The following is a 16,593-nucleotide window of genomic DNA, read 5'->3' on the forward strand; positions in this document are numbered from 1 at the left end:
CATGAACGGGTATCAGGTACAAGACAAACAGCGAGATGATGTTAGGAGAATCCTAGCAATCTCAGACTCTGCTTGTTCATCCATCCCTAGTGATAGAGCCCCTGCTTTGTATGCAGAAGGTCCCAGATTCTATCCCCAGCACCTCCAGGTAGGGCTAGGAAAGAATCCTGCCTGAAACCCCAGATACCCACTGCCAATCTGTGTGACAACACTGGGCTAGATGGACCAATGGTCTGACACAGTTGAAGGCAGCTTCATGTGTTCTGTATGTTCCACATAAGCCTTAGATCTGATTGCCAGGCAGCTTGAAGCAATGGAGGTTTGGTAGGGTACAACAATACTCTTTGTTTGTTACATTTATATCCTGCCTTTCCTCCAAAGAGCTCAAGGTGGTGTACATGGTCCTCCCCCCATTTTATCCTTACAAGAACCCTGTGAGCTTGGTTAGGCTGACAACTTCCTGATCAAGTGGGGCTTTGAACTCAGGTTTCCCCACAGTCCTAGCCTGACACTCTGTCCACTACACTGATTACCAGACTGGCAGATTGCCAATTGATGTACAAAGATGGGTAACGTACTAGCATCATCCCCTTTTACAAATTATTCTCAGCTGATATGGGATTATTAAAAAAGGTAAAGGTGTCCCCAACCAGTTGTGTCCGACTCTAGGGTGTGGTGCTCATCTCCATTTCTAAGCCGAAGAGCCTGCGCTGTCCGAAGACACTTCCGTGGTCATGTGGCAGGCATGACTGAACACCGAGGTGCACGGAACGCTGTTCCCTTTCCTGCCGAAGCGGTACCTATTTATCTACTTGCAATTTCTTGCTTTCAAACTGCTAGGTTGGCAGAAGCTGGGACTGAAGATGGGAGCTCACTCTGTCACGCAGCACTCGGGTCTCGAACTGCTGTCCTGCCGACCTTCCAGTCGGCAGTTCAGCGTCTTAACCACTAAGCCACCACGGCCCCATGGGATTATTACCTGGGACTTTATCCTATAGCCCATTGATCCACTCGACCATACTGTTCCAGGTCACTGCAATAATTCTTTCTCAGAGCTTTGGGAGAGAGGGATTTTCACTTGAAAACACTCATGCATTGAAAGGATGCATGACAGGATTGTGAGGTCATGCTACTTACCCTGACCTGCCGATGTGCACTGACCATTCTTCCCAGCAGCTGCATATTTGGCAGTTGTGTGAAGGGGTCCTCTGTGTATAACAAATTACATGCGTAGAGCACCACTACACGAGTGGAAATTCTGGACCAATCAGGATCCCCTCTTACATAGAAGATCTCTGCATGTGAAGATGTACCTGCATTAAGTCCCCTTCACACATTGCAGAATATGTGGTTGGCAGGTGGTGTGGCCAGTGCGTATGGTGGTGGCAGAGGGTGGGGTTAGCTGACACAGTCATGTGACCTCCTCACATATTGTATGAATGCTTGGGGGTGGGGGAAGTGCCCCCTTATTATCTGACCTTGTAAGACCAAAATGTTCCTAAAGATTTTGCATGAGGGTAGAGCATATATTGTTATCATATGCTACATTCTCTCCCTGGAAATTACTGACAGATGTGATATTTCTTACCTGTGCCATATCATCCAAACAGTTGAAAATATACTTTCTTGCTTCTTTTGACTTGATCCCTGTCTCTGCCTCATGATCATCTGGTGTCTGTTCAAAATCAACAAAAAGCCGATTTATTGGCAACCATCTGGATCTCTGCATAACATTGATTGCTGCTTCACTACAAAAGCTGCCACCCCTGTAGGCTCAGCTCCAAAGTAACATTATCCACTATTTACATATTGTCCATCTCACATGAAATTGCATAGGGATGAAAGTAAATCCATGCATCTTTCCAAGCCGCTGCTAAATTTCATCAGATGTGAGCTGCAATTTCAGCATCACATGATCTTAGAACAGGAGTGGGGATTGGCCTACAGGCTGGATGTGGGCAACTCAGCCTCAGATCTAGTCCGCTGCCTCTGTCCACACACACACACACACACACACACACCACCCCCAGTAATTAGCCTTAGGAGGGAAATCCCATTAGCAGAGGTTGCGGGGGGGAGAGAGAACAGGAGAAAGAGAAGAGGGGAGACGGAATGTTGCTTTGACCATGCCCACTATTGGCTTTGGTCATGCCCACCTATGACATGAGGCCCTACACAAATGAATGCATCCCTCAGATGAAAAAGGCTTCCCACTCCTGTCTTTAGGGGAAAACAGAGATATCCATTCCTTATTCAGTGCTTGTGTCAAAGTTTGTTGACATTATCTGGGGGGAGGGGGGAAGCTGGCATAGTAGTAAAACGTATGCAAGGAATGAGTAAATCAGCTTTCCCCACCCTGGTGCCCTCCAGATGTTTTTGACTACAACTCCAATCAGCCAGAGCCAGCATGGCCAATGGTCAGGGATGATGGGAGTTGCATCTGGAAGGCACTAGGTTGGAGAAGACTGGAGTAGATGGATCAACCTTGACCTGGAGTACCATATGGCTTTATTCATTACAGTCTTTCTCCTCGTATTATCATAGAAGTAATGAAGTGGTTAACAGAGTTAGCTTTGAGCCAGGAAGTCCCCAGCGCAAAGTTAATCTCCAATATGAGCTTGCTAGTTACCAAGCCAGTCCTGGGAAGGTGGTCAGGAGGTCCTAACACGGAAGTCAGGAGGGATCTGTTTCTGGCCTACCTCATGGAGCTTTTTTAATGCATTTGCTTCTGAGTCTTAAGTGGGTAAAGATTCTGAAGATCCTCTCCAACTGTACAAGGCACTAGGTGCCAACCCTTCAAGCCAGCCAAAAGCTGCGTATGTTGTTGCTGCAACCATATATTAGCCCCTCCTCATGCTTTCTATAAATGTATTGGTAACATTTCAATGTTGTGAGATCAGGCCCTGATGGACAGAAAGGAGATGGGAAAACAGCCTCTTACCTTTAGCCTCCACAGTGGATATGGCGAATCTGTATCCCTGTTGAAAAACCTTGTTGTTTTCGTCCCTGCACTTAACAGATACTCAGCTGGCAAACCCTGTGTCTGTGAAATATATCGGATCTGTAAGAGAAGGATGGGAAGTCCACATTTATCTTGCTAGAATCTGTGGCAGGGTTTCTTTGTGGGTGGCGGTGGATATGGTATTTACAACAATGAAACCAAGAACAAGGAAATGGTGTGAGGGCTTAGAAAGTTCTACTCAAACGAAGGACTGAAAAGGAAGGCAAAGGCCCACAGACTTTAACCATCAATAATATTTATGATGCATTACGAACCTAAATAACGAGGTGTTACACAATTATCTTTCCTTTTACAGTTAAACTCTACACACTCCTCCTTTAGCCTTTGAAGCCTGTGCACATACATCACTTTATCCATAAACCGTAAAGATAAAGGAAGAGTATAAAGATGTAAGAAGAATGCACGTATGCCTTGAGGGTGTGCTTTATTGGAAAATGAGCCTTTTACAACCTTGGCATTGATTCTCAAACATTAATTTCAAGAAGGCTTGTTTGAGCAAGATATTTTGAGGGGTGGGTTGCATCCTCTCCTCTTGTTCTTTTTGAATGTCAGAAATGTAGGACTGTATGTTCCAGCCCCCATCCACCTCTAGTCACTGGCAACTAGTTGTGTGTAACAACTGGTAGCCCTGGATTTGGGTGGCAGGGGAGGGGAGACAATTGCATCCCACATGAGTCAAAAGATGCATCCAACCAGTTCATTGAGGTCCAGATGAGCATCACAATGTGGATAGAGAGGGATGCACATGCAAATGAGCATCTGTTTCCACAGATGTAGTGGGGCCATACACAGCTCAGTGACAGAGCATGTTCTTTGCATGCAAAAGGTTCCAGGTTCAATCCCTGGCATCTCCAGTTAAAAGGATCAGGTAGCACATGATGGGGAAAGATTTCTGTCAGATCCCGGAGAGCTGCTGCCAGTAAAAGGAAGCAATACCAGGCTGGACCCACAGTCCAATCTGGTATAAGGCACTTTCCTGTGTTTCTATTAAGTAGGTGCACAGAAAGCTGCTTTTATGCAAGGGTCTTTCTAGACTGGTGCATCTTTGTTTAACGTGAGGCACAGCCCTCCAACTCTTCTTGCTGCCAAAAGAACACATCTGAAAAGGCAAACTGTCTATAAGTAAATTCTCAAACTATTGGTTTAGGTTTTACAGTGATGGCCCCAACAGCTTATTCCTTGGGAAAAAAATACTTAGGACAGGGTGCCTGCAACAGCCACTGTGTCTGCAGTTTATCAGGTTGCACTGAGATAATGAGCTGCCCTGGAGGGACCTGCCTCAGCAAGCAGCATCAGTGATACTAAACCAGAAGCAAACAGTAATGCCCAGAGAAGGTATATAGTACTGATGTTCAGAGTATGAAGATGGAAGACAATTGGAGTAACAGGATGGGCAGGATGAACATAGAACTGATAATGTCTCTACCGCAGGGGTGGGGAACTTTTGGCTCTCCAGATTTTTTGGAGTACAACTCCCATGGTTCCATAGCATTACCTATGCTGTCTAGGGCTGATGGGAATTGTAGGCCAAAACATCTCAAAGGCTAGAGATTCCCCACCCCTCCTTTGCCACATAACGTCCTAAACCCCTGCCTACCTTCACAGATTTACCTGTGCTGTTACAAACATATTTGCGTAATACTCAGCCTTGAGCTCTTTCTCCTTGCCAACCAGTCAGATGCACTCTCACAGTGCTGTTTACCCCTGCAAACTGTGGGCACCTTGTGTCGATTCCATACTGGCTACATGCCTACATGATGGCGGAAAGGGATTTCAGTAGGGCTGTCCACACTAACCAAGGTGTGATGGTAGCATAAGGGTTCCCCATGCTGTGTCGTAGTAATAATATTTCCTGGCCATCCAGCTTGGCATTGCCATCCTGAGTCATCTGCTGATTACTGTCTGCTAATGTTCATTTTAGTCCGAGACTGCAAGCTTGGCCACGGCAACCCATATCTTAGTTACATCATGTCTAGACCACTCATTGGACCACTCATTAATATAATCAATGGAAGCTCCCTTATGAGTCTCACTGATGTCTGATCCATGCCTGGGAATTGTAGGACCTTTTTCCATCTGAACATGCATAGGACTGCACCTTTAATTTCTTTATGTCATGCCATTGCTAAAGACGCAGGAACACGGTCAGGGGAAAAAAGGTGTTAATCCTAGCAATAATCTTGCCAACTTTTTCTGACATGCTTAACCGCTGCTTGACGACAAACAAAGCTGCAGGTGAAACTTTTCCCATCACTGTATTAATTCAGTGCTAAATGAGAATTGTGGACTCCTAGAAAAGAATCTCCCCTTCATGGATCACTGCCTTGTTGTGGCGAAGGGGCTTGCGTAACTCAGTGAAGCCATAAGCTATGCCATGCAGGGCCACCCAAGACGGACAGGTCATGGTGGAGAGTTCTGACAAAATGTGGTCCATTGCAGAAGGAAATGGCAACCCACTCCAGGATTCTTGCCAAGAAAACCCCATGGAACGTATCACAAGGCTAAAAGAGATGACACCGGAAGATGAGCCACTCAGGTCGGAAGGTGTCCAATATACTACTGGGGAAGAGCAGAGGGAATTTCCAAGTAGCGCCAGAAAGAGTGAAGCAGCTGGGCCAAAGCCAAAAGGACACTCAGCTGTGGATGTGTCTGGTGGTGAAAAGAAAATCTGATGCTGTAAAGAACAATATTGTTTAGGAACCTGGAATGTAAGAACAATGAATCAAGGTAAGCTGGAGGTGGTCAAACATGAGATGGCAAGATTGAACATCGACATCTTGGGAATCAGTGAACTACAATGGACAAGCATGGGCGAAGTTAATTCAGGTGACCATCATATCTACTACTGTGGGCAAGAATCCCTTACAAGAAATGGAGTAGCACTCATAGTCAACAAAAGGGTGGGAAAAGCAGTCCTGGGGTACAATCTCAAAAACGATAGAATGATCTCAGCACGAATCCAAGGCAAACCATTCAACATCACAGTAATTCAAGTCTACGCCCCAACCACTGATGCCGAAGAAGCTGAGGTTGATCGGTTCTGTGAAGACCTACAACACCTTCTAGAACTAACACCAAAAAAAGATGTGCTCTTCATCATAGGGGATTGGAATGCTAAAGTAGGAAGTCAAGAAATCACCGGGATAACAGGCAAGCATGGCCTTGGTGTACAAAATGAAGCAGGACAAAGGCTAATAGAGTTTTGCCAAGAGAACACGCTGATCATAGCAAACCCTCTTTTCCAACAGCACAAGAGGTGACTCTACACATGGACATCACCAGATGGTCAATATCGAAATCAGATTGATTATGTCCTTTGCAGCCAAAGATGGAGAAGCTCTATACAGTCAGTAAAAACAAGACCTGGAGCTGACTGTGGCTCAGATCATGAGCTGCTTCTTCCAAAATTTCGGCTTAAATTGAAGAACGTAGGGAAAACCACTAAACCGTTCAGGTATGACCTCAATCATATCCCTTATGAATATACAGTGGAGGTGACAAATAGATTTAAGGGATTAGACCTGATAGACAGACTGCCTGAGGAACTATGGACGGAGGTCCGTAACATGTTCGGGAGGCAGCAACTCAATCCATCCCAAAGAAAAAGAAATGCAAGAAAGCCAAGTGGCTGTCTGATGAGGCTTTGCAAGTAGCTGAGGAAAGAAGGGAAGTGAAAAGCAAGGGAGAAAGGGGAAGATATATCCAACTGAATGCAGAGTTCCAGAGAATAGCAAGGAGAGACAAGAAGGCCTTCTTAAATGAACAACGCAAAGAAATCGAGGAAAACAACAGAATGGGAAAGACTAGAGATCTCTTCAAGAAAATCGGAGATCTCAAGGGAACGTTTTGTGCAAAGACGGGCATGATAAAGGATAAAGAAGGCAGAGACCTAACAGAAGAGGATGAGATTAAGAAGAGGTGGAAAGAATACACAGAAGAACTATACAGGAAAGATCTTAATGTCCCTGATAGCCATGACAGTGCGGTCACTGAACTTGAGCCGGACATCCTCGAGAGTGAAGTCAAATGGGCCTTAGGAAGCATTACTAACAACAAAGCTAGCGGAGATGACAGTCTTCCAGCTGAGCTATTTAAAATCCTAAAAGATGATGCTGTTAAAGTGCTGCATTCAATATGCCAACACATTTGGAACACTCAACAGTGGCCACAAGATTGGAAAAGGTCAGTTTATATTCCAGTTCCAAAGAAGGGCAATGCCAAAGAGTGTTCAAACTACCGTACAATTGTGCTCATTTCACATGCCAGCAAGGTGATGCTCAAAATCCTACAAGCTAGGCTTCAGCAGTATGTGAACCGAGAACTATCGGAAGTACAAGCTGGGTTTCGAAGACGCAGAGGAACTAGAGATCAAATCGCCAACATTCGCTGGATCATGGAGAAAGCAAGAGAATTCCAGAAAAACGTCTATTTCTGCTTCATTGACTATGCTAAAGCCTTTGATTGTGTGGATCACAACAAACTCTGGCAAATTCTGAAAGAGATGGGAGTACCAGACCACCTTACCTGTCTCCTGAGAAACCTGTACAAGGGTCAAGAAGCAACAGTGAGAACCGGACATGGAACAACCGATTGGTTCAAAATTGGGAAAGGAGTACAACAAGGCTGTATATTGTCGCCCTGCTTATTTAACTTATATGCAGAGCACATCATGAGAAACGTCGGGTTGGATGAATCACAGGTCGGGATTAAAATTGCCGGGAGAATTATCAACAACCTCAGATACGCAGACGATACCACCCTAATGGCAGAAAGCGAAGAGGATCTAAAGAGCCTCTTGTTGAGGGTGAAAGTGGAGAGGGCAAAAGCTGGTTTGAAACTCAACATTAAAAAAAACTAAGATCATGGCATCTGGCCCCATCACTTCCTGGCATATAGAAAGGGAAGAAATGGAAGCAGTGACAGATTTTACTTTCTTGGGCTCCAAGTAGGGACGTACTAAAGTTCCGCCGTGGATCTCGGGGAGGCCAAATGCCAGCACATTCGGCCCCCCGAAATCAGTGGTGGAATGCCCCCCCGCCCGCCCCGGGACGGGACTTACCTTAGGCGGATCTTCCTGGCGGCGGCGGCGGCGGCGGCGGCGGCGGCGGCGGTTCGGTGGCGGTGGCTGCGGCGGCCGGTCTTCCGACCGGCTGCCGCCGCCACCATTTCCAGGTAAAAAAACCAAAAAAACAAAAAAAGTGATAGGCTACGTAAAGATTTACGTAGCCTATCATGGCTAGATTTTAAAAAAACACCGTGATAGGCTACGTAAATGTTTACGTAGCCTATCACAGCTGATTAAAAAAAAAAATGGGCACCGCCATTTGCACTCCTTATTTTGGCACGTCTTAGTCTACGTAAACATTTATGTAGACTAAGACGGCGAAAATAAGTAGCGTAGCATCTGCGCTATTTGCGTTCCCCTTATTTTCGCTGTCTTAGTCTATGTAAATGTTTACGTAGACTAAGACGTGCCAAAATAAGGAACACAAATGGCGGCGCCCATGGGCGCCATCATTTGCGTACGAGCGTTGTTGTTGTTGTTTTTTAAATCAGCCATGATAGGCTACATAAACATTTACGTAGCCTATCATGGCTGACTGCAGGGACGCAAACAGCGGCGGCTACGGCCGCCGCCATTTGCGTCCCTGCTAGCCAGCAGCCGGATGTCCAGCTGCTGGCGGAGCCGGCTGGCGGCTCCGCAGAATCCCTGCGGAGCGGAGCCGGCCGGCCAGGATTCAACGGGGGAGGAACAGAGCGCCTCCCCCCCAGCATCAGCATAATCCACGGAAAGGTAAGTACCTTTCGTACATCCCTAGCTCCAAGATCACCGCAGACAGTGACTGTAGCCGTGAAATTAATAGACGCTTGCTCCTTGGGAGGAAAGCTATGGCAAACCTAGACAGCGTAGTAAGAAGCAGAGACATCACCTTGCCGACAAAGGTCCGCATAATCAAAGCTATGGTTTTCCCAGTAGTAACGTATGGCTGTGAGAGCTGGACTATAAGGAAGGCTGAGTGCCGAAGAATTGATGCTTTCGAACTGTGGTGCTGGAGAAGACTCTTATGAGTCCCCTGGACTGCAAGGAGGTCAAATCAATCAATCCTAAAGGAAATCAACCCTGACTGCTCATTGGAAGGACAGATACTGAAGCTGAGGCTCAAATATTTTGGCCACCTAATGAGAAGAGAAAACTCCCTGGAAAAGACCCCGATGCTGGGAAAGATCGAAGGCAAAAGGAGAAGGGGACAGCAGAGGATGAGATGGCTAGATAACATCACCGATGCAATGAACATGAATTTGAGCACACTCCGGGAGAGAACGGAGGACAGGAAGGCCTGGCGTGCTATGGTCCATGGGGTCACGAAGAGTCGGACACGACTTAACGACTGAACAACAACAACAACAACAACAACAGAAAACAATCTAGCCCAGGAACTCCATGTCCTTTGATTGGGCCTTCATTGCTGACTCCTCTGCAGTTGAGATACAAGAGGTTAAAGACTATGAACATTCACATGCTTCTCATTCCATTGGATGTGTCCTCTGTGGTAGCTTGCAAGAGGCAAGAAAAATGGCACAGCCCTTGCATCACATAACAAATAAACTTGCATTGATACATGCTCTTACAGCAAAGAGACCCATCTACAGAGCTTTCTAGTCACTTGGAAGTGAGACTCTTGATTGACAGTTCACTGAGGCAGTCAGCTCTTAAAGGCACAGTACTACTAAAACAACACAGACGAATAATGACGAAGTTGTCTTAGGGATTAAAAATACAGAGAAGGACATTTCGTCTTAGCAAGGAAGAGCAAAGCGAACAAGATTAACAGAAGGAGAGGGGAGGGGGAAGAACATGGAGACAGAAAACAACTAGAGTCTAACACTGTCTTAGATCTTATGGGTTGTTGTTCAGTCGTTAAGTTGTGTCCGACTCTTCGTGACCCCATGGACCAAAATATTTGAGCTTCAGCTTCAGTAACTGTCCTTCCAACGAGCAGTCAGGGTAGATTTCCTTAGATTGATCTGACCTCCTTGCAGTCCAGGGGACTCATAAGAGTCTTCTCCAGCACCACAGTTCGAAAGCATCAATTCTTCGGCGCTCAGCCTTCCTTATAGTCCAGCTCTCACAGCCATACATTACTACTGGGAAAACCATAGCTTTGATTATGCGGACCTTTGTCGGCAAGGTGATGTCTCTGCTTCTTACTACGCTGTCTAGGTTTGCCATAGCTTTCCTCCCAAGGAGCAAGCATCTTTTAATTTCATGACTAGTCACCGTCTGCAGTGATCCTGGAGCCCAAGAAAGTAAAATCTGTCACTGCTTCCATTTCTTCCCTTTCTATATGCCAGGAAGTGATGGGGCCAGATGCCATGATCTTAGTTTTTTTAATGTTGAGTTTCAAACCAGCTTTTGCCCTCTCCACTTTCACCCTCAACAAGAGGCTCTTGAGATCCTCTTCGCTTTCTGCCATTAGGGTGGTATCATCTGCATATCGGAGGTTGTTGATAATTCTCCTGGCAATCTTAATTCCGACCTGTGATTCATCCAACCCGGCATTTCTCATGATGTGCTCTGCATATAAGTTAAATAAGCAGGGCAACAATATGCAGCCTTGTACTCCTTTAGATCTTACAGGTACTCCTGGTCTAAATTGAACTGCTTTTCCACTCTAACTTCCAATGAAAAGGATACAGAGCTTTCACTGCAGAGAGGCCAAGGTATGGAGCAGGACCACATGCTGTACTGGGGTGGGGTGGTTGTTGGCTTGACGTTCCAGTGGGAGAAGACAGATGAAATCCCCAATTCAACAACATTCAGCACCCAGAGAGAATCATGGCCAAAGGTGGCTTTCCGTTTTACTGAAAACTCAGGCTGTATGTCAGTCTTGCCTTTTAAAAGCACGTTGTACTCCTTCCAGCACCAGGTGAAGACCTTTTTATTCTCCCAGTATTTTAGTATTTTAGCTTCCTAGTCTTTTAGCTTTGGTGTTTTAAATCTGTATTTTAAATCTCTGTGTTGCTGCTAGGTTTTATTCTGGTTGCATTGTTATATTGTGGTTTTAACTCTTTTATATTTTATATATTGTTTTATCCTGCATTTTTTGGTTTTTATTTTTGTGAACTGCCCAGAGAGCTTCGGCTACTGGACTGTACAGAAAAAAAAAATTAGAATCTCTATGGGAAGAAAGTACTAACCTGATCATACTCTGAAGCTCCCGGATATAAAGGCCAACCCAAGAAAAGTTCTGCAATGACGCATCCCAGAGACCACATGTCAATTGCTTCACAGAAAGGTAAACCAAGGATGATTTCAGGGGCTCTGCAGAAAAACAGCACAAGAGAAAGTTTTAGTCATGACAAAACGTAGCCATTTGATTATGAGAGAAACTAGAAAAATAAGACCTATAACACAACCCTAGGCATGTGTATTCAGAAATAAACCCCGCTGAGCTCAATAGGACTTATTCACAAGTAACTACATATAAGGTTAAATTATTGTTGTGCAAATTACTGTGATTACTGCTGCCATCTTTTAATGGGCAAATGCTCTGTGCATGATGGGCAGAATTCAATAGGTACAGCTTTCCCTATCAATGCATCACAATGCCAGGAATAAAATCACTTGCCGATTCCTGGTTGATATACAGCTGATAAAGGCATACAGCATCTGTCCATAAAAGGTGTTAACTTAAATAACCATGTATCCATGCAATATTAACATACGCTGCTAGAAGCAGGGCCTTTACAGTGGTGCCCCCAAGGCTGTGGAGCAATCCCTCTTTTAGTTCTTAGGCCTGATTCTAACATTTTTTGAGTGCACTGGTTCTTTGCAGAGATCTGGAAATTATCATTATTTAGTTGTTTATTTGTTACATTTTTATACTGCCCAATAGTCAAAGCTCTCTGATATTGGCACTCCCTGGGTTGAGCGGGACCACACACAGAGTCCCGGTCAACACTGCCCCCCACACAGCATTTTTCTCTCTTTTTTCAATCTGCCCTTTCCCTTCCCCTCCTGCTCTCCCTCTCTCCTCCACTCACTCAGTCTCTGTTCATTCTCCTCCCACCTGCCCCCAGTGCATGCTCTCAACACTAACTCTCCCCCACCCTGCCACCTACCAGGCAGCCTTTTCAATTTGTAGAAGAGATTGGGCACATCTCAGAGCGAAGCTGCAGTGGCGCCCAAGCGTGTTTATTTTCCCCAGCACGCCTCTGGACCCATGTGGCCATCTCAAGGCCATCTGGAAAAATGAAGGTGCCAAGCACAACTGCAGTGCATCCAATCTCTTTTAAAAGTTGAAATAAATAAATAAAGTGCCTCTGGCTGGGGGAAGTGAAAAGAGTATCAGTGGGATAGGGAGAGAGAGAGCAAGTATAGAGAGGCAGACTGCGTTTGGAGAGCCTCAAACCTTCAGTCTGACCTTAGTGGCAGCACTGCTCTAACACCACAGACTATAAGAACACAGTAAAAAAGAACATAGAAACCTTTACAAAGTTTAAAACAAAGTAATAAAACCAACGTAAAAACCAGTCCAAAGAACTACCAACGTTCGCTTTTGGGGGGTGATGAAGCGGCAAGCAACCGCACACAGCTTGCCACATGGAACAGCAACAACACTGCTGGGGTTGACCAGATACAAAGGGCTTCTGTGCCTTCAATAGGATTTTGGTCCGTGTGGCTTTCATCACCCCTGCATGACAAGCTCCACTTGCCAAAAATATTTTCTATTGTACATCTATGAAAGATACAGAATGAAACCCTGATATCCTTTGCATGCATGCCGTTGCATTTCAGCAGCCATTAAGCTGCTACTAGTGCAAACTGGGATCTCAGTCATTTCTGGAGAAATTTTCTGTTTTTGGTAAAAATGGGTTAAATATTCATTGCAAAGGAATGTTTATTTGTTTATCTAATCAATTTCTTAGCTGCCTTTTAAGACAATTATTTTCCCAATGTGGCTTCTAGCATCTGATCTCAGAAGCTAAGCAGGGTCAGCCCTGGTTAGTACTTGGATGGGAGACCGCCTGGGAATAAGGCTTCCTGCATGGAGCAGGGGGTTGAACTCGATGGTCTTGTAGGCCCCTTCCAACCCTATGATTCTATGATAAAACAAGACAAATATATTAATAAAATCATATTAAATATAAGCATTTTTAAATAAAACCACTTTCAATAAAATACAATATAAAAATATCCATTAGCATACTGAATAAAAATACATAAATTCAAAACATCCATCACATCACCTTACTGAATTTTAAAAATCCTTAAAAGCCAGGAAGAACAGATGAGTTTTTAAAACTCTCTGAAAAGAAGCCACAGATGGGGCCAGCTGTATCTCAGGAGAGAATTTGACAGGGCAGGGGCCACCACTGAGAAGGCCCTGTCTCTAGAGCTCACCAACTTACTGTTCTTGGTGACAGGCCCACAAGCAGGGGCCTCCAAAAGTGATCCAAAGATGAAAAAGGAGAAATAGTTGTTGTTTGTCAAGGATTTAAATGGATGTGGAGGCTGGCTGAGATGACTTTTTATCCTGGGGTGGGGAACCTCTGGCATCCAGATGTTGTTGGACTCCATCATCCCTGACCACTGGTCCTGTTGGCTGGGGTTAATGGGAGTTGGAGTCTAGCAACAGTGGCCACAGCTTCTCCACCCGTTTCACCCCCATGGAAGATTCTCAAAGTCTAACATCTTGGCAAATTAATGATAGCAGGGTTCTATGCATGCATGTGTGTGTGTGGTAAGCATGTCAGAGGAATCCGTCTCGGGGGGTGGAACTCAACAAACCTTCATCGTCTCCCCCACCCCCCGACTTCAGTTCGTCTTCTGTTAGCTGGCCCAACTCGATCTGCAGCGAGTCAGGCCAGCTAGGAAATTTTCAGTTGCATAAATTACGCACATTTCAGCCTTAATTTGCACAAATTGCACAAATTGTGACCATAATTTGTACAAAACTCTATTTGTGCAAATTACAACCAACACAAAATAATATGTAAAAAGTCCCCAGAGTCTGGGGAAAACCCACAGCTTGGTTCGCAAATGGAAGCCAAGTTGGGCATGCTTTGGAACTCCAGCAACCCCCCAAAATGCCAGATTTCCCAGGGACAGAAATCCCTAGTGTGTAGTAAAAGCTACTTGGTGGCTTTTGCAAGATAATGAATCTTAAGTATGGATGCTTCAGTGGGAGGGAGCACGTTCTACTTTCCCACCTCTCCCGGAAATGTACAGCTTGTGGAAAATGCTGTAGTGGAGATCTGCAAGATCTCAAATTACTCTCTTTCCAGGAGCAGACTGCTCTTATAATGGAATAAAGTAGCTAAAAATAACTTCTGAACTGGCCTGTATTAATTCACTTTAAAAAATGCTGCTTTTCCAAACCATGTTCAAAGCAGCTTACAATAACTGCTCTGAGTGCTGCGTATACAGTGGAAAGGTGGGATATAAATTATTCTAACAACAAGAATGACAACAGTAATAGTTTACTGTGGTTTGATGCATATATGCAGCCCTCATGGAAAGGAACAAGAGTCTTTGTCAACTGTCTGGAAAACATATCCTCCTGATGTAAAATAATCAATATAAACATCCTGTAACAATCCACTTGATCGCTGTTTGGCTCTCAGAAGGGAATAGCGCAGCTTTCAAGAACACAACACAGGATTAGCTTCACAAGGAATCATTCACAGAGTTCCAGCCCCTTTCTATGCATGTGAAGATTTCATCTTGATGCATCTCTTAATGTAAAGAAATTGGCTTCTTTTTTCATTGGTTCCAAGTTATCAGATCATCTGACAGTTTATTTGACCATACAGACCTGCACAGCCAAAGCTAGTGCCTCACACCAATGCAACAGAACCAGAGTTTGGAAACGTGGCCCTAGAACAAGTGGTTCTTCTGTCATATCAATGTAACTATGTAGAGCTAGTTTCACAGTCAGGGATTCAAGTGCCTGGGGAAATGCATAGAGTCATAGACCATCTTAAGCCTGGTTATCTGAGCTGGTTTGTGCAGGTGTTCCTTCCTGTATTAGCCTCCCCAAGTAGGTTGGGATGGGGAAGGGGACAACCTGCACCAAATCTCTGTCCATTCAGATCAGTGCATGAGGCTTACACCGGGGAAAAGATGGCCTTGCTATGATACATACGTGTAGTACCTTCCTTCATTTACCCACCTAAGCCTCTTGTGCTGAGAGATGGGAGTTCTGGTACAGTATCAGCTCCTCCTCCATTTTTCCAGCTCCACAAAAGCAGGAATCTTAGATCAGCTTTGGCAAAAGCCAAGCTACACAATCAGCAAGCTTTCATGATCATCCTTGATATGCTAGTTTTAGAAATACGCGGGGGAATTTGTTTTATTTTTTTAGTATAGAGAAGCATTCAGAGATCTGATCTCCCACCTACAGTCTGAAGTGGCACAGTCCAGCAAACAGATACATCATATGAGTCTGCTTATCATGCAGCTCAGATCAACCACCATGCATGCAGATACTAGGATCCAAGTAGATGCGCTCCCATTCTTTTCAGAATTAGGCTATTAGATAAGAATTAGTGGTATTTCTGAAACCCAGTTCTAATGTTCTCTATTATTTACCACTGGGATGAACAACTTATGTCCCTCCAGATGTTTTGGCCTACAACTCCCATGATCCCTCCCCATTATCTATGATGGCTAGGACTGACGTGAGTTGTATGCTATAACATCTGTAAGGCCACAAGTTGCCCACCCCTGACTTGCCATATTCCATAGCAAAGAGTTCCAAACACAATATATAGTGTGATATATGGGGAAGAAATATTTCCTTATCTCATTGTCTTGATGTATATTAACTGCATCGCATGCTTTTCAGTTCAAATATTATGTAAAACATTCAGGAAGTTTTCACCGTTGACACGAAAAGTGCCTTTTGCATTTCCCAGGTCTGTAAAGTGTATATAAAAACTATGCTGGCTAGAATAGAAAATAAATTTAAAATGTCTCTCTTCCCCTCTATATACCATAGTAACTACATGCACACAAACAGCATGAAGAGAGACTGAAAGGCACTTTTAGTGTCATGTGTGAGAACGCCCTGAACAATATGTGTATCGCATTTATGTATTTTATAACATTCAAGATATCACAAACTTGCCCCCAACCCATGCTAACAGTTTCTTAAAATGTCATGTTTATCCATTTGCAACTTTGTCTCCTCAGAACTGTAATCTTAACCATTTCTACCAGTGCAGGTCAGGCCTGCAGTTTGCAGTCATCAGGAAAGAGAAAGCAGCCTTTCACTGCATTTATTATCAAGGAACAAAATGACTCCAACTTTTGGCTACTGCGGGTCAGAGGACATTGCTGAAGAATAAAGTTTTGAGAATTCAAATGGGTGAAAAGCTAGACCAGGGGTGGGGAACCTGTTGCCCTCCAGATGTTGTTGGACTCCAGCTCCTATCCGCCTCAGCAAGCATGGCCAATGGTCAGGGACTATGAGAGTTGTAGTCCAACAACTTCTGGAGGGCTACAGGTTCCCACCCCTGAGCTACAAGCTCTAAACACTGCACTGCACACTGGAATGTTATTTACA

General features: G+C 44.7%; 1 protein-coding gene across 3 annotated transcripts in view; it reads right to left on the reverse strand.

The window, feature by feature from the left end:
* HIPK2 (homeodomain interacting protein kinase 2) overlaps positions 1-16,593 on the reverse strand; it is a 214,092-nt gene that overhangs the window by 51,909 nt on the left and 145,590 nt on the right. For all 3 annotated transcript variants that reach the window (XM_084809530.1, XM_084809533.1, XM_084809531.1), the window contains exons 3-5: positions 11,222-11,345; positions 2,942-3,061; positions 1,589-1,675 (exon numbers count right to left, since the gene is read on the reverse strand). In XM_084809530.1, coding sequence (XP_084665656.1) covers positions 1,589-1,675; positions 2,942-3,061; positions 11,222-11,345 — 331 coding nt within the window. The remainder of the gene's footprint in view (positions 1-1,588; positions 1,676-2,941; positions 3,062-11,221; positions 11,346-16,593) is intronic.

This window comes from Heloderma suspectum, chromosome 7 (assembly GCF_057233095.1).
Source record: "Heloderma suspectum isolate Gila_16-S chromosome 7, 16-S_ref, whole genome shotgun sequence".
NCBI lineage: Eukaryota > Metazoa > Chordata > Lepidosauria > Squamata > Helodermatidae > Heloderma > Heloderma suspectum.